General features: G+C 45.4%; 1 protein-coding gene across 1 annotated transcript in view; it reads right to left on the bottom strand.

The window, feature by feature from the left end:
* The window catches only part of SNX30 (sorting nexin family member 30), a 40,554-nt gene extending 22,689 nt beyond the window's left edge, over positions 1 to 17,865 (bottom strand). Inside the window, exon 1 of the mRNA XM_062625993.1 lies at positions 17,520 to 17,865. Within this exon, the coding sequence (XP_062481977.1) occupies positions 17,520 to 17,681 (162 nt within the window). The 5' untranslated portion in view covers positions 17,682 to 17,865. The remainder of the gene's footprint in view (positions 1 to 17,519) is intronic.
* Between the last annotated feature and the right edge of the window lie 4,723 nt (positions 17,866 to 22,588).

Here is a 22,588-nt window from a genome sequence, read left to right as displayed (position 1 = left end):
CTAGCAGTCATGGGTCCTGTGGAATTCCTGTGGAATGTCTCAGCCCTTAAAACAAAGGCTATAACAGTTTTTTACCTCATTTGAGCCTTGGATATAATACCCCAAACCTAGATCAAGTGAAGCTCCTGGACAAACTCAGGCAAGGCGCAGGAGGTCTGCTAGCTGGGTGGGGGGGAAGGACAGAGGATGTATACATTGAAAGTAGTACTGCGCTATACTGTCTCATCTGTGATGGCAGAACCCTTACCTGGCATCACGCCTTGCTACTTGTCTTGTTTTGAGTAGTTGAAGGCCAAGTTAGAAGCTAACTATGTGTCCTTCTTTATGAGTGGAGCCTCCTACCTAGCCACGCAAGGAACAATGCTTGTGACTCCTGTACCTTCATTTAGCAGCAGGCAGAATCCATTTGCTGAAGTCTTTCCTATTACTAGAAAAAAGTAGGCTTTGAAGTGTCACAGCAGATGGCCTAGCAATTGTAGTTGTTTCGGGCTGTAATCCTTTCAGCAGAGCACCTCCTAATCATGTTAACTGGTCCTGGCTTTCTTCTATGGGACTTGGGGGATTTTTTTCAGTGGCAAAACAAGACTGCATCATCTTATTCTAGTCTGCTTTTGCCATAGAAAGAGGAGAATGTCCTGTAGAGCCTAGCAGGAAGGACAACTGTAGCCATTTGCATTTCTACCTGTTAGTGTAGCTACATACCCACAAGCATTTGAAGTACTAACTAGTATTGCTTGCGTTGTATAAGAGTCTGACTTCAGTGCCAGAGATTCATGCATCAGCTTCACCTTTAGTGCATCAAGCATCTGCTCATGCACTGTCGTTAAGCACCTATCTGGATTATTAGATATCAGCACAGTGCAACTTCCAGCAGGTACCTACTGCTCACAAAGCTCTTCACACAAGAAAAAAAAAAACAAACCTGTTTGTCACAGCCTGTTTCTCTCAGAATATGCCATGAACCTGAGCAGTCCCATAGCAGGGAGGAGGGGAGGCTGCTTCTGGCAGCCAGGCAGATAGAACAGAGAACAAGTTCTGTCAAGACATTCTTCGAGTCTTAGAGAGTATCCATGAAGACTTCCTAAAGTTTCACAGCTATTTCTAAACGAAAGAGCAAAAATCCTTAGCCTCTGTCCCTCACCTCCTCAGGCCAGTCTCAAAGCTTTGTCACCAGCTTATGAAGCAGGACAGGTGAAGTTCTAGCACAGTCAGTATCACAAGCCATAGCAGAAGCAACACAACATTCAGACCTCCAGGTTCATGATCTAACGGTTAAATACTAGGCTTCTGTGCACAGTTGTACAGCCACCTATAGACAGACTCCATGCATTCCTATGGGTTTTGCAGGATTCCTTAAGACACCCAAATTTATGGGTACATGAGATCAGATGACTCAAGCAGCACATGTCTGGTACCTTACAGCACAGGGCAGCTAGGAACTAACTGCCTATGTTGGAAATGCATAAGCCCTGCCAACTATGCAGGCTGCTATCTGGTGAAGAAGCAGCTTCATATTCTTTTGTTGTATATGCAGTCCAAACACCTTGACTAGTTAGCTTACCCAGCAACAGATACTAAGCCTATCAAGAAGTTCACTTCATTCCAGTTTAAAATTCATCTTAATTTTATAAACTAGAAGTCTACATGCGAGATGCAAAATGAGTTAGGAACTTTCCAGCTGATGTCACCTTCTCCCTCCTTCAATCTCTCAGGAGATTTTTCCAAGACTTTGGATTTGAGGAGCATCTTGGATCCACATAAAGTAAAACCTCAGGAGCTTGGCATTCAGTCTTCTGGATAGCCACCTCCTCTAGTGCTTTCACAGCAGAGAAAGCATCCAGGATTCAATCCTTCAAAGCTAAAAACAGTTCTAAAATTCTATAGGCATTGGTTTATTGTCAAGTGAAGATCAGGCAATCTCCTGCTGAGTTACAAGCAGCTAGACAATACTTCAGCTTCTACAATTAGAATGTTTTCACCTATCCTGCCTTAGCAAGCATACAGCTTAACCAGGCAGCTTTGATGTCTAAGCAGCAGTCCATGCAGTGGAAGAGGTGGTTCAGCTGAGACTCACAGGCACAGATAAACTCATTTCTGTGAAGGGTCAGCCTGAAACCACCTGGTGTTGCAAGCACAAAGCTCTCATTCAACAAGTATTAGGTGACAGTAAGAGACATTAAGCAATACTGCTGTTCAGAGGCAAGTGGAGCACTTAACCCCAAATATCTGTGCCTACCTCGAGGACCTTACAGCCAGGCCCACACTACTACAGCCTCACTGCTTCCCTTCTGAAATTCAGAGTGCTGTACCATTCCTCTTGTGTTTCAAGGCATTCTGTTGCTTTCTGCCATCCATTTCCCAGAGATACACAACCACAGATACAGTCATGTTGAGGGGACAATGATTCCACACAATGATTGCAGCTGACACAGCTAAATTGAGGAAGTGTGGTCTGGATGATCAGGTAGTGAGGTGGACTGTGAACTGGCTGAAGGAGAGAAGCCAGAGAGTTGTAGTCTATGGGGCTGTCTAGCTGGAGGCCTGTAACTAGTGGAGTGCCTCAAGGGTCAGTATGCGGACCAGTATTATTTAATATATTCATCAGTGATTTAGATGAGGGAATTGAGTGTACTATCAGCAAGTTTGCTGATGACACTAAGCTGGGAGGAGTGGCTGACACGCCAGAAGGCTGTGCTGCCATCCAGCGAGACCTGGACAGGCTGGAGAGTTGGGCAGGGAATAACTTGATGAAATATAACAAGGGAAAGTGTAGAGTCCTGCATCTGGGCAGGAACAACCCCAGGTTCCAGTATAGGTTGGGAAACGACCTGTTAAAGAGCAGTGTAGGGGAGAGGGACCTGGGGGTCCTAGTGGACGACAGGATGACCATGAGCCAACACTGTGCCCTTGTGGCCAAGAAGGCCAATGGCATCCTGGGGTGTATTAGAAGGGGGGTGGTTAGTAGGTCGAGAGAGGTCCTCCTTCCCCTCTACTCTGCCCTGGTGAGACCCCATCTGGAATATTGTGTCCAGTTCTGGGCCCCTCAGTTCAAGAAGGACAGGGACCTGCTGGAGAGAGTCCAGCGCAGGGCAACGAAGATGATTAAGGGAGTGGAGCATCTCCCTTATGAGGAAAGACTGAGGGAGCTGGGTCTCTATAGTTTAGAGAAGAGGAAACTGAGGGGTGACCTTATTAGTGTATATAAATATATAAAGGGGGAGTGTCACGAGGATGGAGCCAGGCTCTACTCAGTGGCAAACAGTGATAGGACAAGGGGTAATGGGTACAAACTGGAACACAAGAGGTTCCACTTAAACTTGAGAAGAAGCTTCTTCTCAGTGAGGGTGACAGAACACTGGAACAGGCTGCCCAGGGAGGTTGTGGAGTCTCCTTCCCTGGAGACATTCAAAACCCGCCTGGACACATTCCTGTGTAACATTATCTAGGTGTTCCTGCTCCGGCAGGGGGATTGGACTAGGTGATCTTTTGAGGTCCCTTCCAATCTCTAGCATACTGTGATACTGTGACTTTTGGAGCAGCCTTACCTTTGTATCATCAATACTCAACAATAAGCCATAGCAGAAGTGCTGCTGGTGACTAGAAAACAAAAGGGATTTAGATGTAAATATTCCCAAGAACACTATAAAAGTTTGCATTAATTCTGCTTTCAAAGACCTGCTCATAGCACCTCTCAGTTCATCCCAGCAGGTTTTGAAAGCAGGTTTTTTTTGTTTGAGTTCTGTGTCACTGGCCTGTACACGGCTCAGCTCTGTGTAGGCACAGAAAGCACCTTTGCATCCTTCAGTCCATCTAGATCAGTTCATCTGTCACTGACAGCACAGTATCCTACTAGAAGATCTCACTGAGTATCTGTATATTGAAATCTCAGTCTGCACAAAACAATAATCCAAGACTAGCTGCAGAGAAATACCTTCATTTCTCTTCAGATAGAAAAGAAGGGAAGAAAAGGTATTTGTTTCCCTTTCATATATGTTCAGTATTATTCTCTATCAGGTATCAGCATCATACTTTGCTAATAGAGGTTAGCTTTGCTTCTCTACATGTATTTGAGACTTATGCGAGATGCTGCATGTCATTTTCTCTTGCACATGTTTTTGGGCAGCTACTATAAGTAACTGAAGTGGGGACCCAGGCTGCAGAGAAGAGAGAATGCTCTGAACACAGAAGGGAAGACGGGCCAAGAAGGCAGTTTTGCTCTACAAGATTAATGCCCTCCCCCCCTAAAAGGAAAAAAAAAAATAAACAAAAAAAAACCCCACACAAACAAAAAGCCCACAGTTAAGATCCAACCCCCTTAATTATTCCCAGGAGGAAGTACCATGTTTCTACATTGATCCACAAACAAGACAGTACTAAGTTGTAGTTTGACAACTGCAAGAATCAACTTCTAAGGAAGGACCTACCCTCCTGGGAAAGGGTAAGTAATAACATGTACACCGGCTCCTGACATCCTTCTCCATTAATGGGGAAGAGTATAGTATGTGTAGGCGTACTCACAAGGAACAAGATTATTACCTCAAAAGAGGCGAGTGTTTCCCGCTATATTAATCATCTAAAAATCACACTGCAAGGTTGAGGCTATTTTAAGAGCAATACAGACCAAGCTCAAAGCAGTTTTTGCTCTTACCTAGAAATGTACCAGCAGAGGCAGGACAGTGCTTGGTACTGAGGACCCAGCACTGTCCAGGTCTTTTATTTCCCAGACATGGGAGTATTATGCAGCAAGTCTGTGGGCCCTGCAGTGTTGGGCAGAAAGCCTTCAACTCTAACGGGACATGCATACCACTCCTGGCCCAAGCCACACCTCTACAGTTCCAGTAGTACCACTGGTATTCTGCACATCTAACCAATAAGCCTCTAGATAAAGACTGGACCAATTTGCTCTCAGGATATTTTAAATGGGTGTCAGAGTACAGCATGCTGCCAAGCCACAGGTCTGATGACTTTGTTCTGGTGTTCATCACAAGCTAGTATTTCTGCTCTGTAGGTCAGAGTTATCTAGAGACAGACTCCTCAGTATCCCTGAAAAAAAAAATAAGAATTTCAGATACAGCAGCTGATTTAAGAGCATGCAGTTTGGTACCACTCAAGGCCTAACTTATACTCTTGCTTATAAAGGTATCATATTTGGAATAGTGTTTCTTTGCACTTTGGCTGGACAGAGAAAGACTGGAACAAGCTTCAAAAAGACTCTATATGACATGAGCACTTTCCAAGCCTTCTCATGCAGGTCATGGCATTCCCATCTCTTTCCTGAGGCTAACAGCCAAGTTTCATAGGATGGATTATTTTACACTGTGGTTTGTTTTCCCATAAGTCATCGTAGTTAAGCCAACCAGAGCAAGAATGTGGGCACAGAAGCATTTCCTGCAAACAGGATTTTCAGGAAGAGCAATAAGCCATCTCCTACCTCTGCTGCTGAAGTCTTCCAGGACTCAGCTACAATACCGCTCACTTTCATCCTTCCTGTGCATGGGGATAGAGGGGAGTGTCACTATAAGATGTCAAGACCACATCAGACCATCTGTTCATACAGTCTGGCTCTGTCTGTTCTCACAAAGTCCTTAAGTGGGTAGCCTCTTTTGATAGTCTGGAAGGGGAACTGTCACACTTAAACTACATGTGGTTCAGACTGCACTCTAAAAAATAAGTCTAATGAAAGGCATCTCACAGATGTTTAATCTGATGTAATATACATGTAATCAACCATTTTACTGTGCTATGTTGTGCCCAAAAGGTCAAAAGGCTTTTTTGCACCTGTGCGCACAGGAACATCACGTAACCCATTTTAGTACACTAAAGAGCACCTCATTAATGAGCAAGCCTAACACACCCAGTGTTTTGTTTAAAGCTCTATTTTCAGAACCTGAGCTGTGACCTTTTAACTAGCAAAGAAGCAGCCAGGATTCAGCCCATGAGCAGGAAAACTTGAATCCAGCATATGACTAGGAGTCATTCCCAATCCAAGAAGCCAGATTTACATCTGATTATAGGTGGAACAGTTTAAGCTTGTTCAAACTCAGCTGCTTTCTCCTAGAGACATACAGCTTTGTGTTACAGCTCTGCAGAAATACTGAGCAACAGTTTTTTCTTGTTCACTCTCTAGAAAAAGGTTTATCGGCATCAGTTATCTAGCTATCCAGTGTCATCAAAGTGCCTATTTGGCTGAGATGATTTTGAAAGCAAACTGTAATTTTTAAATGTGAACAGATGCAAAATAATGGGGAGAAGCAGAGAGTAGAAACAAGAAGGAAACAAATGATAGAGAGCTGGAAAACACTTCAGTATCCTGGTTTCATTTAAACAAGCAAGAATATACTTCCAAGCTGCACTACGATGTGGGTTTCCTTGTGCTCACTGTTTCAGATGAGTTGCATTAGCATTTCCTCACACAAGATCAGTGGAAGTTTCATGACAGCCAGTTAAGACTGACAAGACGTCACTGTGCAAGTAAGGCAGAGGTGTTCAAAGGGAAGAACTCATGTTTTCATCTCAAAGCCTGGAAGAGCTGCAGCAGTGTGCTTTTGGAGGAGCTCTCCAGGTCAGTTTATTCAGGTGCAATTTAGTAGCTGGCCCTCCACCATGTTTGCTGACAAACAAGACATTTTCAGGTAGAAAGATATTTGCTCCCAGTGAGGTAAAATAACCAAAGTAAGAAAAACAAACAAACAGAACAAAACAACAAAAAACACCACACAGTATGACCACTTCAGTCCCTCGCTTTAAGGTGAGCAAGTGAGGAAAAGCAGCCATGCAGTATTTCCTCATACCTACAGAGACTGATGGAGGGAAGAAACAAGGCATAAGATATATAGACTAATACATTTAGATGATCCTAGACAGCCACTGCGGCACAATGCATATCTGGCACACATAGCTTCAAGTGAAGTATACTGAACCAGGAACAAGCTAATCAGGAGACTGAAAATCAGCACGCAAATCCTGAAGAGACCAAGCTGACCACATGTAATAAACAGTACTGATTACATTTTCACAGGGATTTTCCTGACAATAATCCAAAACGCATCTTTGCCATGGCAGCATCCAAGATTTCCACTTGCAATTTGCCTTATTCTAGCATCTGAGCCTTGGGTGACATGATTTAGTGCAAGGTGTCCCTCCCCATGGCAGGGGGGGTGGAACTTGATGATCTTAAGGTCCTTTCCAACCCTAATTATTCTATGATTCTATGACCTAAAAAGCTACAGCAAAGGCACTAGTACTACCAAGGTAAGCATGGGTTTGAGTATTGTTTGGGTAGTTTATCACCTAACCATTGCCACATGTCAGCACTTTCACCACTAAGCTAATCAAAAGTAGCTGTTGCTAGCACCATTCACAGCACTGAGTGGGAAGAGGCTTCTCTGCCTTTGAGCAATACCTGCACTGCAGTATATTCTTTCTCAAGGAACACATCACATCATTCAAGCTCACTGGTAAAGTGAGGCCAACTAGGATGACAAACTTTGAGACCCAGTTTTTTTACACCCTAAGAGGCTCTTCAGAAGGATACAGCAAGATTGCTTCCATTGAAGCAATGTTGAGGCAACAGCTTCCCATAAGGACAGGGCATTGAACCAATGTAGTAACAGCTTCCCCCATAAATGCAACAGAGAAGCTTCACCTCTTGCTACTTTTTTGTCTTTGAGAGGCTAATAGCTGCTTTCAGATACACAGCATTAGGTGGTTTTAAAAAAGCTTGGTTTTTCAGACTTAAATTTCAACTTGAAGCTGGAGCATAGACTAAATAATAATCAGGACTAAAGCATGTGCTTCAAAGCGGTAAGCTATCCACCATTAATAACACTACAGACCACTGCAACTGTTATTTTCCAAGACAGGCAGAGAGGTTGTCAGTAGGGTCTGCGCTCCTTAATTTGAGGGTATCATCTAGAAGCAAGAAAATCCAGCCACTGTTTGGTTTTTGATCATTTTCCTGCAGTGAAGAGTACCACGCATTTTCATGTCTTTGCTCCCATATGCTAGTACTGCTCTCTTCAACCTAAGATACGTAAACCCACAAACCTGAGTCCAACAGAAGCCCATCTTCAGGGCTTAGACACACTACTGCTTTTATTTCCACAGTAACTCCTCACCTGCTGCTCATTGTTTTGTAGCTCTGACAGAGCTGTTCTCCAAAGGAATTTATGCTTTGAACACCACTCTCAATACAGCTCTTGGCTGAGCTCTTTTCTTGCTGTTGTATGTCTTGCTTTTTTATTATTGCCTTCATTTTCAGAACAATTTCAGCTAGTTCCACTAACCTGTGTCACCTACACACTTATTCAGACAGAATACTTCATGATTTCTGAAGTATCTGGTTGATAATCAATACTTTTGCCATTATAGTATTACCTACAGCTGACAGCAACACTTCTTTCCACCCCCTGCCTTCCCAATTTAGAAAATAAAACATGCCCCATAAATTCATCTGTCAATAACCCATCTAAATTGGGCTGGCACTGGGAATGCTAGCTCATTAAAAGAGTCACTGGATTTGTTTCCCGTTTTCATTTGGTCATTACACTGCTTCTAGCAGCTACCTCGCTGCCAGTGAACATTACCTGGAAGAGAAACAGATTCCCCATGGTATTTTGATGATTTACTAAGCATAAATTGTTAATAAGAGCAAATTCACTCAGCTTCTACTTCAGCATCACAGCTGTCACCACCTCCAAGGCAGCATTTTCTGCTACCATTTCGTTGTAGCGGTGGGAGTAGTCTTCCCCAGCCAAAGTATGGCATCTCAGCTGTACTGCATCCTGGGCTCACAAAGGCAAGTCAGCCACAGCTAAAAAGCTCAGCATTTAACACCTTGCTCAAGGTCAGCAGAGTACAAGCCTCAGTGAAGTTACTTCTGATAATTACACAAGATCAAATGTTGTTTATAATTGCTGTACTGCCTTATGCATACTGAAGGAACATGCAAGTTACAATCTCAGAGTTGCAGTTTAGGTGTTTCAAGTAGATTTTTATGTAGCAGCACTAAGTCTCACATAAAAGCTTCCATCTTGTCTCACGACCTACTTTACAGAAACCAGTCTCTCCACTCAGATAAGGAAGAGACTGGCTCATGTGACAGGACAGCCAGACGATCTGTTCGGGATAACCACAAGAATAGTCCCCACTGCTAGAAGACACCGGGACAGTAGTTTGCACTAGGAACTGATGTCTCCCAGATCACAGTGTGTCAGTGCAAAACCCTCCATCTTTATCCTCTGTCCCTCTCATTATTAATTACAGGGAAGCCCAAGGCTTATCACTAACCCCTGAGGCACCAACAGGAGAATGATGTGTCCACACAGCTGTGAAAAAAAAAAAAAGAGGTTCTTAATCTGATTATTCCTTTCTCCCCATGAAGGAGCTCAGAGAGCATCCAACATCTTGGGTAGGTTTAAGGCATTCCAGCACAGGCAGCCCAGTGGATTCTTTCCGACCACCAAGCATAACTTTTTCCACCCTGGCTGACAAGTTATTGCCAAGACTCACCCTTCTGAAAATCTGCTGAAGAACCAAGTTCCTCTATATGCATTCTGAATATCTGGTTTTAACACTCTGTCTCATTAAGTATGAAGCAATCCTACTGAAAAGATTATGAAAGCTTGAACACCAAGCCCAACCTCCAAGTATACCACTCCCTCCATTATGCTGAAATAAGAACCACAGGTAATAATACTGTGATACAGTAGAAGCTGTGTTCAGTTTTACCAGATGGAAAGATTAAAAGAAACCTAACGGTACCAAGACAGTTATGGTGATGCGGTGATGCATGTGTTTGCCCCAGATCAGATGTTAACTATCATTAGTCTTGTTCAGAAGAGATAGGAACTGCCACTTCCAGAGAAACTTGCTGTACTGGGAAGTTGCAGATCAAAGAGACCAGTTTCAGACATAAACCAGTTTTACGACAGTACTAGAGCACGTATGTTGTAAGATACCATTACAGAAATAGGATTTTATTGGTAAGTGTGCTTTAAATGAAGGCGACTGCAATCAAGCAGATTAATGTGATCTTGTATGTGCTTCTACAACAAATCCTAGAGTGGCTGACAAGCAGAAAGGAGAAAAGTGCTCTCTTCAATGAGATAGCATTGTATTAACCTATACGAGTGATATGAGTTTGAAAGATGAAATAGCTAGAGAAAGCAGTTCTAGTTACCAGAATTACAGGAGAGGAAATGGATTCAGCCAGCAGCTTGCTTGTGGGTAGAGCACTGATGGCAAGCTGAAAGCCATGCTAGGTTTGAGTCCTTTCTCTTAATTAGGAGACCACAAAAGAGCTGTTCATGTGTGCACACACACACACACAGTGCAATAGAAGAGACAGCAGTTCTTTTAAAAAAGGCAATAACTAAGCTCAGCCTTCCAGAGGTGATGGCCCGCTAATGAAACATGTAGCACACTGCTTGTGCCTAAAAGCTTCCTGGCCTAAGAACCATGGTTCAGTAATTTAACGTATCTACCATGCAACATAACCTTGCCATTCAGTGCAGTCACTGGGAGAAAGACAACGCCAGGATAACAGCTTCATAAATGAGTGAATTCTGAAACAGTTACAAGACAGGTAAACCAAACTACCAATGCTGCTGCCCTAGGCAGAAAGCAAAATATCTGTGTCCTTCAAGCACTTCTTCAGACAAGGACAGGGGATTACTGTAAAAAGCCTCATGTTCACAGGTTCTTATGGGCAGCCTGAATTACAGTTTTTGCTGGAGGTGACATCAATCTGAAGGTTTCTGAAGGGCACTGATGACAACTGCCTGGCACAGGTGACTGATAAGCTAATGAGGGAAAACGCTCTGCTGAACTTTAGTCTTACAAAGAAGGAATTGGTCAGAGATGTGAAGTCAGGATGTGCCTCGGCCACAGAAGCATGAGCTTCTGGGAGCTCAGGATCCCAAGAGGAGGCAGCAAAGCAAAGAGCAGTATTGCAACCCCAGACTTTAGCCTGTTCAGGAGAAGCGTTCAGGAAAACTAGTTGATTTTTAAGGAACACCTCTCCCACATCAAAACTGGTGCATCCCAATAAGCAGAAAAATCAAGAAAAGGTGGCTAGAAACCTGCATGCATGAACACAGAGCTCCTGACTAAACTCACAAAACAAAGTGTAAGAAAAGGAAGCAGCAGGCAGAGTTGACCCAGGAGGAATACTGAGGAATACATCTCTGAGCATGCAGAGATGGATTCAGTGGTATGGAGCTAAGTCTGGCAAAGGATGACAACAGCAACAAGAAAGGTTTCTACAGAAACATCATCAGCAAAATAAAGAACAAGGAAAACGCAGGTGTGATGGGGCAGACAATATGATGACAAAGGACATGTGTAAAACTGAGGTACTTGGTACTTTCTTTGCCTCAGTGTTTATTGAGATGACTAGCATTCAGGGATTGCAGGTCCCTGAGCCCAGTGAGAAAGTCTGGAACAAGGCAAACGCACCATCAGTGAGGGAAGACCAGGTTAGGGTCAACAAACTGGGATGACATAAACCCATGATGAGACAGAGTTGCAAGCGCTGAGGGAGCTGGATGATGCTACTGTAATGCCACTTTCAATTATCTTCCCTTACTATGGCGACAAGGGGAGATTCCCAAGGATTAGAAGATACTAAGTGTCACTCCTGTCTTCAAGAAGGGAGATACAGGGAACTACAGGCAGGTCAGCCTTACATCAGTCCCTGGAAAGGTGATCAAGCAAATATTGGAAGCTATTTCCAAAGGCACAAAAGACATGGTGATGAGAAGTCACCATGGACTTCAGGGAAGTCATGCTTAACCAACACCTGCTACAAAGAGATGACTTGCTGCTGGGCTTACAGGGTTGTGATCCCACAAAAGCCAACTGGAAGGCAGTCATTAGCAGAGTACAGCAGCAGACAGTAAGAGGGCCACAACTTTTTAACACCTTCATTAATGACGTAATGATGGGACAGGCTACATCCTCAAAAACTGTGCTGAGGGTACAGAACTGGGTAGAATACTTCATACATCAGATGGTAGAATACTTGATACATCAGAGGGACCTCAATAGGCTGGAGAAATAGGCTGACTACCTCATGAAACTCAACCTGAGAAAATGCAAAGTCCTGCACTTAGCAGGAATAACTCCATGTAGCAGCAGCATGTGCTGGGGGCTTTCCTTCTGAAAAAAAAACACAAAAATCCACACCACACACCAGATACTGACTGAAAGCTGACCATGAGCCAAGAATATTCCTCATAGCAAAGGAGGCCAACAGCCTAGAAAAAAGAATGCTCAGGGAATGTTTATTTGGATAAATACCTGATGGAAGGGTCTACAGAAGGTGGTGACAGACTCTTTTCAGTCTGTTCCAACAACAGAACAAATTGAAAGTCTCACTTAAATGTGAGAAAGAAATTTCATTTTGCAGGTGACTGGATGCAGGAATAGGTTGCCCAGAGAGATATTCAAAAGCTTCACAGCACCCTGGGCAGCCTGCTCTAGCTAGCCCTGGTCTGAGCCAAAGGTTTGAACTAGAAGTTATCTAGAGATGCTTCCCAGCTTCAACTTCTCTGCGATTGTCAGTTCTGTGTTCCTGTAGATTGGAACCGAGATCAACCCATCCACACTGACATTGCTTCACAAGTTCATCAACTTCAGTTCCTGAGTTTCTGTAGCCCTCAGTCTCTCCCAAGACTGAGAATTTACCTCCAGCTTGCTTTAAAAGCAATACATGGTGTTGGTTCAACAGTTCTCATGTAGTCACAGAAGAGGTTTGTAGAAGCTCAGGCAGATCTATTTTAAGCTTTCATATTATACTGCAAAATGGTTTCATCTGTGGGTGGATGAAGTTAAGAGCAATAATTATAAACTAGGAACCAGGAAGGCTGGAAGTAGCTCTCCAGACTCTTTGTATATTTTTTGTTGGAGAGCTGCCAGGCTCCCTTCCAGAATATAAGTGCTAGGTATCAGCACTCCAGCAAACACAACAAGTATAAATACTTGATCAAGTGCTAATTCAGGCCTAGGGGCTCACCAGGGTTGTAGTTTAGAAGCAGATGAGCAAGCACGCAAGCAATGGTTTTCAGCTGGTAATCAGAAGTTTGCAGTACGCATTTTAACATTCATCTCCATGAATTAGCAAATTCAAGCTATGAATTTATCGCAAGCCTGGTATTTAATAAGTTCTGCTTGATATACTATGTGCAAAACAGCCTTGGAGCTCACTTCAGCTGTCCAGTGCTAACAGAGCCAAATACAAGACATGCACATCTTCAAAGAAGAAAAGCTGAACAGGTTATTGGTAGCTGGCCACAAGTATACTATCAGGTCATCAGAGATGTCTGAAAAAAGACAAGGCAGTCTGAGCCCTAGGACAGGCGGGATATAAAAGATTTTGGAGTGCCAGGCAAGAAACCAGTACTGGGAGTCAGAACCCTATCAGTTTGCCTTGCTGTCTCAAGGCAAACCATATCAAGAACAGCCAACATCATCCTGTTAAGAAAATACTCTCACAAGTCTAGAAGGTCTACAAGGACCACAGCAGGCAAGGACAGCCTGAGTAAGCCATACAGAATACTTTCTTCCTAATTCTGCACAGCCTGGCACTCCCAACACTATTAGCAGTGTGCTATTAAATCTGCACAGCCTCAGTGAGGCTGCATCCTGAGTTCTACCATACTTACACAACCATTTAGGTACAATCACACAGCAGAATACCATCTACTTCTCACCTCTGTTCTGAACCCAGAAAAGCATTAATAACACCTTTTTGCCTCAGTGTCAAAGTGTTTGTCCTAGTGCATGCAGCAGATTCGCTATCAAAAGTGACAAGTGAACTGGAATCAAGCAGTCACATGCAAGCAGAAGTTTATGGTTTTGCTTTCATTTTTTAAAAAAAGGGGAAAAAAGGAAAGAAGGTCTCACTGACACTTCCCCATTTGTCTTACCCTCCTCTGCAGAGGATCTGTGCTGAAAAGCAGATCTCAATTAGCTTGTATGCCTTTCCAAAACTCTGTAAGAGAGCAAGAACTCTTTTTAAATAGCTAACTGCAGTGGACCCAGTCATGTATCCTGAGGGATTGTTTCCTCCTGCATGTTTCCCGCTCAATAAATAAATATACATATTTAACAGGAAAAAAAAAAAAGGGGGGGGGGGGGGAAGCTATTGCTTAGGTTCAGCTTTAGCTGTCTCCTTATTTGGAGGCTAGCAGGGCAAAGCCTCCAAATAAGCTCATAAAAGCTGATGGTGGTCAGGTATGAGGACAAACGATGTTTAATGCAATTAGACTTGAGGGGAACAGAAAGATTACTATAGAAAGGTCTGACCAGTACAGAAATATGCTTCAGAGACATTAACCCACAACTCAAGTATTTCATGTTTGCTGCAGCATTGCTGTGAAAGCCAAGTGCTTAGCCAGAAATGTCCATTTCATTTAATACATTAGATGCTGCTCAGGAGTCAAGGTTTCCTGGCTCTTAAAAGTATTCTCTCCAAGTCAGGATGAGGACACTATTTCAGACAATGAAAGCTCTGCATCCCTTTTCACAAGATTCAGAAAACTTGAAACTAGCCTACTTAGAACCAGGAAAGCCATAGAAAACAGCACAGGTTTTCCTTCTCTTTTCCATGACCTACTGCTCTAGTAGTATTAGCCACTGCTCTTAAACAGCAACCAAAGGTTCACAAGACTTCAAAGGTAGTCAGGGTCTAAGATACTAGATTATTCCCACATTTGTATCAAAACCCAACAGGAGACACATAGGCAGTGTTCCTGATTCAGGATAAATTAGTGTTCTTACAGAGTAGCTCCAAAAAAGTAAAGAAAACAGGCCTTAAAGAAAGCAAATCAGTGATGCCAAAGGTTCAACCACTGCAGGCTGCACATCTATGGCAGTGGAAATTGAAGCACTGCTTTATGGGCACTTTCTCCCCTCGGAGCATTGCTACATTAATCTTGCAGCAGTGTTTAGGAAATATTTACTTAGAGCAGTAAGAAACACCCAGAAAAAGAAAGTTACCCACTTCATGGAGATGGGTCAGACATGGCCACAATTCCTCTGCCAGAGAAATGTCTTAGTACAGACCAGGCTATGGACAGTGGTCCTTACAGAAGTGTAAGGACTCAGAGGCACTCTGAAGCTTTGGAGACTTTTTCCCAAACGTCTATGGTGCTAATCTCAATCAGACTCTCCAGAAAGACTCTTGGAAAGGCCCACAGAGCAGAGGAGCAGAATTCCTATTCAAGAATCAATAAAGAACAGCTGTAGAGCTTTAAGCCCAAGTCAGACTTGAATACTGACCTCCTGTTACCCAACTATTGGAGCTATCCGCACATTGTTAGTCGATTAGTGAGGCAGCCTTTCAAAAGATTAATGACCTTCCACCACAGCTTAAGACCAGGAGACATACTAACTGCTTAAAAGACAGTTTTACCTATTTACCTCCACTTACCATACTCACTCTCTAGACTATGCAATACACAGTGCAAGTGGTTAAAGTTTACTATTGCCTTAAAAGTTAGGAACACCAGTTCTTCCTAAACCGGGAAAGAAGTCAGATCATTTTTTTTTTCTTGCCAGTGCATCAGGTATTAAGCAGAAGGGACATCCCTCACACAGTAGAGCTGTTGGACTCCTTCTACCAGAAGGATCAGACATTTGGCTTTTCCTGCTAATTCAGCTAGAAGGAAAAAAAAAAAGAAAAAAAAAAAAAAAAAGAAGAATGCTTCTCTCTTCCTACTGGAAATCCTTTTATTCTGCAAGGCTCATTACCCTAGTGCCATTTCCAGGTCACCCACAAAACTGCTCTCAAGTCTAAAAATTGCTTACATCAGCCCCTTTTTGCTCTCCCCTTTAGAGTATTTCTCTGATGCAAAGTGCTAGAACAGGACAGTCCTAGAATGGGTTACACACCTGTGCTGCTTGTAGAAAAACTGGGCAAAATCTTTTCCACTAATGAGAAGTTAGCTGACCGCAACCTGAGGCTACAGAGTTATTTGTGCGTCAAGATTACCAAGGATGTTGATACACTTCTCAGGCACCTCAAAGCAGTAAAGCAGAGAAGCGCTTGCTTGAGCTCCAGAAGCAAAAAAAGCTCATTAGTACAGCTAAGGAAAGAAGTTATAGGGTGTGAGCTATTCTTTGCAACAGCGCTTTTTACTAGCTACACAGCAATGTGGATGGACAGTGCTAACAGAGTACAGTACCACCACCACACAAGGACCCACAAAAAGCAACTCCTATTGCTGCAGGTTGGTCAGACAGCAACCTCATTACATGAGTAAATCCAATCTATCACAGACAAAAGACTCCGCAATTCATACCCCCACCTTAATCACGTCAGTTTCTGTCTCATAGGGCCATCAACGTTTTGACAATTTTCTTAGATGAAGGGGTATATACTTTCACAAAGGGAAGGTAAGCCTGGCTTCTTAATTGCACAACAGTGGGCAAATGTTTGAGAAGGGGGTCCTCGACCTGGGCAGGAACAAGTGCTGAATCTGTGCAGCACAGCTGACACATGGAAGAGGCCTGATGACCCTGACTCATTTCCCTAGAACATGAGAGATACATACCAGACACTGCTGGGCAGCCCCCTGCGTTTTTGGAGGCTAGCAGGTCTGTCCTTCCCAGAAGGAGCTCCACACTGCCGAGGACAACCACCACAGGAAGCACCTCTTGCTACTAGCAGCTCTGTAGCACCTTGTTCACACACGAGCTGCCCCAGAACAGGTTACTATAAAGCTTCAAGCCGATCTCATCCCTTGCAGCGCTTGCTCCCAGGAAATCCGACCTTAAGACAGTTCAGGAACTATGCCCACAGAGATATCAAGTCCTTGCAAGTGTAGTTAACGTATCAGCAGTGCCGTGCTGCTACTGCTGCTTCCACATTCCGGCATTATCACATCCAAGGCCCCCACACAGGCAAAGCACTTCACGAAGCCTGCTAGTGTCCCGCAGACACATGCCAGAGCTAGGGACGGGAAAGCCGTCCCAGATATTCCTACAACAGCATCCTTTCCATCTTCCACTACTGTGAAGAAGCGAGCAGGAGCTCAGCTATGGAGAGGACAATCACAGGCAAAATAACGGCAAGCTCGGCAGTAAGGAAACAACAGGAACCCCAAGGCTCCCGTTAGGGCTACAGGAAAGAGACTGTGAGGGAGTTGCAGCAATTCCTGAAGCGTTCATACCCATCTGTAGAGGGTATGAACCACGGGAAGATACAATCAGTAAAACCCTGCCTCACGCAGCCACTCTGGTGACAGTGGGAGCACCAGTATTCCAGCTGGTCCTCGCGGACACGGACACGGTGCCTGCAGTCCCCACGCCGGCTGTCTTCGCCCCCCCCCCCATTAGCCCCAGGCTGTTGTAATGGATGTCAGCAGCGCCAAGGGCTTCACTTCCCTGCGGGGAGCCGGGGATGCATCCGAGGAATAGAATGTGGCAGGGAGACATACACACGACCCTCCTCCCTTTGCTCCCTGCAAGGGCAGACACCCCTCCCAAAGTCGCGCACCCCTGCCCCTGGGCTGTACCTTGTCGGCGATGCTGCGGGGCAGGAGCAGGTCGGGGCTAGGGGTAAGCGCCGGCCCCATCTCCTCGCTGCTAGACGTGGCCAGGGGATGCGGCATCTCCCGCAGAGACTTGGGCCCGGAGGACGGGAGAGGCTTGGGGGCGCCAGCCGCGCCGCCCGACATCGCGCTGGGACCCGACAGCGACCGCGGGAAAAAGGGAGCAGAGGCCGAAGCGCCTCGGCGAGGAGCTTCGGGGCCGCTGCCAGACCCTGCCCGCCACCACCGCACTACGAGGCGGAGGTAGAGGAGGCGGAGCGAAAACAGCGCCTACCCGCGCCGCCGCGCCCGCCCCTTTAACCAGGCACCGTCCGCACCACCTGCCCCCCGCCCCTCTTCGGCCGCCGGTCCCGCCCGCTCCAGCTCCAGCTCCGGCCCCGGCCTTGGCCCTGGCCCCGGCCACAGCCCGTTCCCCGAGCGGCGAGCGGAAGGCGCGGGACTGCCCCCGCGCGGCGGCAGCAGGCGGAGCTGCGCCGGGAGCAGGCCTCCGGCAGGCCGCGCCGGGACGGGACCGGCAGCGGGAGCGGGGCGGAGCCGGCAGCGGGGCGGCTCGAGACGGCAGCGGGGCGGCTCGTGCCAGCGGCCGCTCGGGCCCGAGCGGGCCGCTCCCTGCCGCCGGGCGGGGGAGTCCCCGCACCCGCCGTGACCGCAGCCCTGCCGTCGGGTGGCCCCGGCCGTGATTCCCGCTGCGGCGCTGACCCCGGTGTGGACCAGCGGTCAAAAGGCGGAAGAGCAAACCGGCTCCTCGGCTGCTCCAGGCTCGGGTCTCCGGCTTCAAACTATTCCCGTGTCTGGAGGGAAACTCGGCGGAAGGGTCTCCGCGCCGGTACGGGTGTGGGCAAGAGGGGGGCTATCATGTCTGAGAAAGTGAATTTTGAGCAAGATGCACCGAAAAGTTTGACCCTGACCCTGTGCAGAAACAAGGTTTGTATTTTTCCAATCTTAAATGCAGACTCTTGTGATCTGCTGAAAGATCATAGCGAGTCCTGTAGAAATGATCCATGCAAATTTGCCTGATGACATGTACCAGCTACAAAGATAAAGTGACTTATCCACAGTAACAGTGAAAAAAAAAAAAAAAAAAAAAGACGACTTCTGAATGATTAATAAACAGAAAAATAACAGTCTGGTTTAAGATACCCCCTGAGCCAACACAGCAGCTACATTTGCCTGGTAAATTCTTTGCAAACAATTAAGCACTGATCAGATGTAGCAGTCACATGCCACTGGAGAGGAGATGGGTCACCGTGACGCTGTCACAATCCCTTCTGGCTCTATATAGGAACATGAAGACACACATACGGGTACAAAAAGAACTTGATGCTGTACACGTTTTTGCTCATGTTCCACTTGTCCTGGGCAGGTATGGCCCACTGGAATTGGAAGGGCAGCACTACTACCTACCTACCTACCTACCTACCACCCAGCTAGAAAGTTTTACATGTGTAGACCCAGGTGTTACATGGCAAGACAGGCACAGGCCTTTCATTTGAAAACGAAATGCCATTTACCACAGGAAAATACTATGAGAAAATCAGTACTTACTATAAATAACAAAATATTACGTTTGAACTCCGGTGACAATCAAAAACCTTAGCCAAGTCCTAGGCCCCAGTGAGAGAGAGGCTGTGAAATATGCCTTGTCCACGGCACTTAAGAAACAACTACCTATTTATCCTTCAGGAAAAGTTAACAGTGAAAATGAGGCAACATAAATACATATGCCCCAGCATTCTTTTAGACTATGCAAATCTGAAATGGAAACTATTGTGACAAAGCAGCTTTGCGTACCTGCTGCACTGCTCAGGAACCAGCTCCCTTCAGCTTTGTGCAAGCATGTATCCCAAAGGCTTATGACTTAACCAAGAGCTCTTCCTGTCTTTTTCCCTGAAACATCCTCACACAGCTGCATTTCCAACTCAGACCTTTCTACAAAGGAAGCTTGTCAGGGATGTTTACACCAACACCATCGACACTTGGAAACCTGGGGACATTCTAGCTCTGTGCAGGTACAAATGACCTGCGCATTAAACTGCTTGGGCTGGTGGGCGGCAAGCTGAGCAAAAGTCTGCTGCATCCTTGCAGCAAAGACAACTGACAGTACCCAAGCTGCCTGAAAGCCAGCAGCGCTGGCAGCAGATTGAGGGTAGGGTTAATCAGTCTACCTGGCAGTCATTAGACCTTATCAGAAATACTGCATCCAGCTGTGCACCCCTTAATACAACAAAGACACTGACAAACTGGAGATGGTTCAGAGGAGGGCACTGAAATAGTTGGTGTCTGAAGCACTTGCCATGCAAGCAGAACCTGCAGGGCCGAGGTTTTTCCAGCCTAGAGCAGACATGGCTTCAAGAGCACTTGATTGCAACCCGCATCACCCCACAGGAAGGTGATGGAAGAGATTGAGCTGGGCTCTTCACAGCAGTTCACAGCAGCAGGACAAGCAACAAAGGGAATAAATTGAAACAAGAAATTCCTGATGGATGTTAGGAAGAACTGCCCCCTGAGGACAGCTAAGCAGTGGAGGAGGTTGTGGAGAGAGGTTGTGCAATCTCTACCCTCGGGATATTTTCAGGACAATCTGATCTGATCTCATCTCTGACTCTCCTTTAAGCAAGAGATTGGACCAGACACCTCCCTAGGTCCCTTCCAGCCTGATTGATTCAGATAATGTTTGTTGCTATGGAAGTCCTATGTCTACTTTCTGAAGTGATGTGAGGTGACCTGTCAATCTCCCTGTATTTAAGGATGAAGTTCCAAGCTGTAGTGATTCACTGTCTGGTCTGGCTCCCTGTGAATATATTATCTGTGTCCAGGCAATATATATCTCCTTGTTTATTAATCATATTTATCTGTGTTATCTAGATGTTTTCTGCTTGGTGCTAAATCACGTGTTCCTTACTCTTTTCGTATGATACTGATACACAGATAAACTCCACAACTCCTTGAAGTTGTAAAGTAGGTATGCTTTTATTCAGCGCTGAGACACATGGGGGGTAGCTCCTCCAAAGGCATGCGTACCTCAGTGTTGTTTCCCTCTACATTTATTCTCTAAAGTTATATATATTCACAAGGTTGCACAATACACCTATACATATTCATGTCCTATCCCCGCTTCATATTATAATGAGCTAGAAGGTCCTTTGCACCCACGCAGTATCCCGTCTCCCCACCCCCAGTCATGGGCGAGGGTCTCAAGATGAAGTAAATGAGTCTTCCTCTTGTGAGTAGGGTGTGGAGACAGTGTTCTCACAGGAGAATGGATAACTGGTACATAAACTCTGAAAATCCTGAAAGATACAGTAAGGCCATGAGAGGCCCAAAGAAGCCTAAACAAGCAAGATAAGAAGCAGCTGGATTTCACCCAGTTAATGAGAACTGTGGACTGTTGGCAAGCTTTTGAGGTCAAGTTCCCACACCTGTGCTTAACCAATTATATGTTAGTTGCAAAGGTTCTTCAAGACATGTATCCAATCATAATATGCCAAATCACTGTAAGTGCATGTAAGAAATAGTATTTAAGGGGTTAAGGCTTTGTAATAAATGGCTTTTGTCTGATCATATTGATCTCTGACTGAGTCCATATAGTTTCTGCGGCAATTGGTGCCTGAACAGGGACTCCCCATATTTTTCATATTGAAGCTGAAAGAATTATAGCGCGTGGCACCGAAGAAAGTGGAAAACGTGGAGCCGCAGGGACGTCGGCTGGGTTCGGTCCGGCAGGACCAGGATCGGGAGGTAGTCACCTCGGAACGGAGCCTAGTGAGCCCGGAAGACACTGCACAGTGCAAATAAGGTAACAGCCGACGGGGTCTGGAAGAGGGTTAGGATGGGAAAAAAAACAATGGTCATCCTTAAGCTCTTCCAGCATATCCTCTCAGTGAGAGGGATAGAATATGACAATAACCTGTTAAAAAGATTGTTGCTCTGGAGTAAAGAAAAAGAGCTGATCCAGGGGGTTAATGAAGCTTTTGATCTCGGGACTTGGGAAAAAATTGGGGCATGCCTGTGGGATCGAGTTACTTGTGGGTTTAAGAGGCAAAGTCTCTTGCTGCCCCCTGGTTACTACTAAAAGGGACTCTAGCCACAATGAAGGCTGAGAAACAGGCGGCAAAATCCGCTTTTACAGCTCTCTCTGACTCACCTTCACAGCAGCAGAGCTTGGCACCTACATTAGATTCAGCACCCCGTGCTACAGCCATGGTAGTGTCGTCTGTTTCGGGCATAAAACATTCTGGTCAAAAACCGGCGCACAGTACTGTACGAAAGTTTGAGGACCCTGCGCCTTTCCCCTATCCGGTGTCAACAACGCCTTTACCAGCGGTAGCTCCAGCTGATACTCGGGAGCCAGTAGCGGCTACTGAGCAACCAAAACAAACTGATGTTAACCCTTTTCGTGCTGCTACTGCCCCTAAACTTAGTCCCCAGGAATTTTTGCCGGGGTGGGAGTCTCCTGAGGGGGAGAGTGTAACTCCGAATAAATACCCACCTCCGCCACATAAACCACCGCTTGCATCACTCCCACTGGAGCTGCAAAGTGAGTGGAACTGGGGACAATGGACAAAATCCTTAGATAAACAATTGCAGGAGTCTGGGGGAGGAGAGGCAGCAAGCCCCAGAAAAACTAGAAAAAACGGAACAAAACAGATAAGATCAGTCCGTGTGATGTGCCGTTACCACCGACTCCTACATCTAATAAAGCTAATCCGAGTGCCATGAGATGACGAGGCTGCATTCAGGATGCAATTATAGATGGTACTATTTTACCGACAGATGTTCCTGCTGCATTCCCTGTTATAAATTCTCAGGGACATTCTGTCTGGACTCCTATGGACTGGAAAGCTATGAAAGAAATTAAGGGAGCAATTACACAGTATGGGTTGTCTTCCCCATTTACACAGCAAATGTTATCTGCTTTCTTTTCTAGTAATGTTCTAACTCCAAATGATTGTCTCAGAGTGGCTGCAATTTTATTAACTCCTTCACAGCTCCTACATTTTAAAAGTGGGTTTGAGGAGCTTGCTGCGAGGGCT

The sequence above is a fragment of the Pezoporus occidentalis genome, unplaced genomic scaffold (assembly GCF_034315485.1).
Source record: "Pezoporus occidentalis ecotype Australia unplaced genomic scaffold, CSIRO_AGI_Poc_V1 ctg286, whole genome shotgun sequence".
NCBI classification, from domain to species: Eukaryota; Metazoa; Chordata; class Aves; order Psittaciformes; family Psittacidae; genus Pezoporus; species Pezoporus occidentalis.
This window is presented reverse-complemented; position numbering and strand designations above follow the sequence as displayed.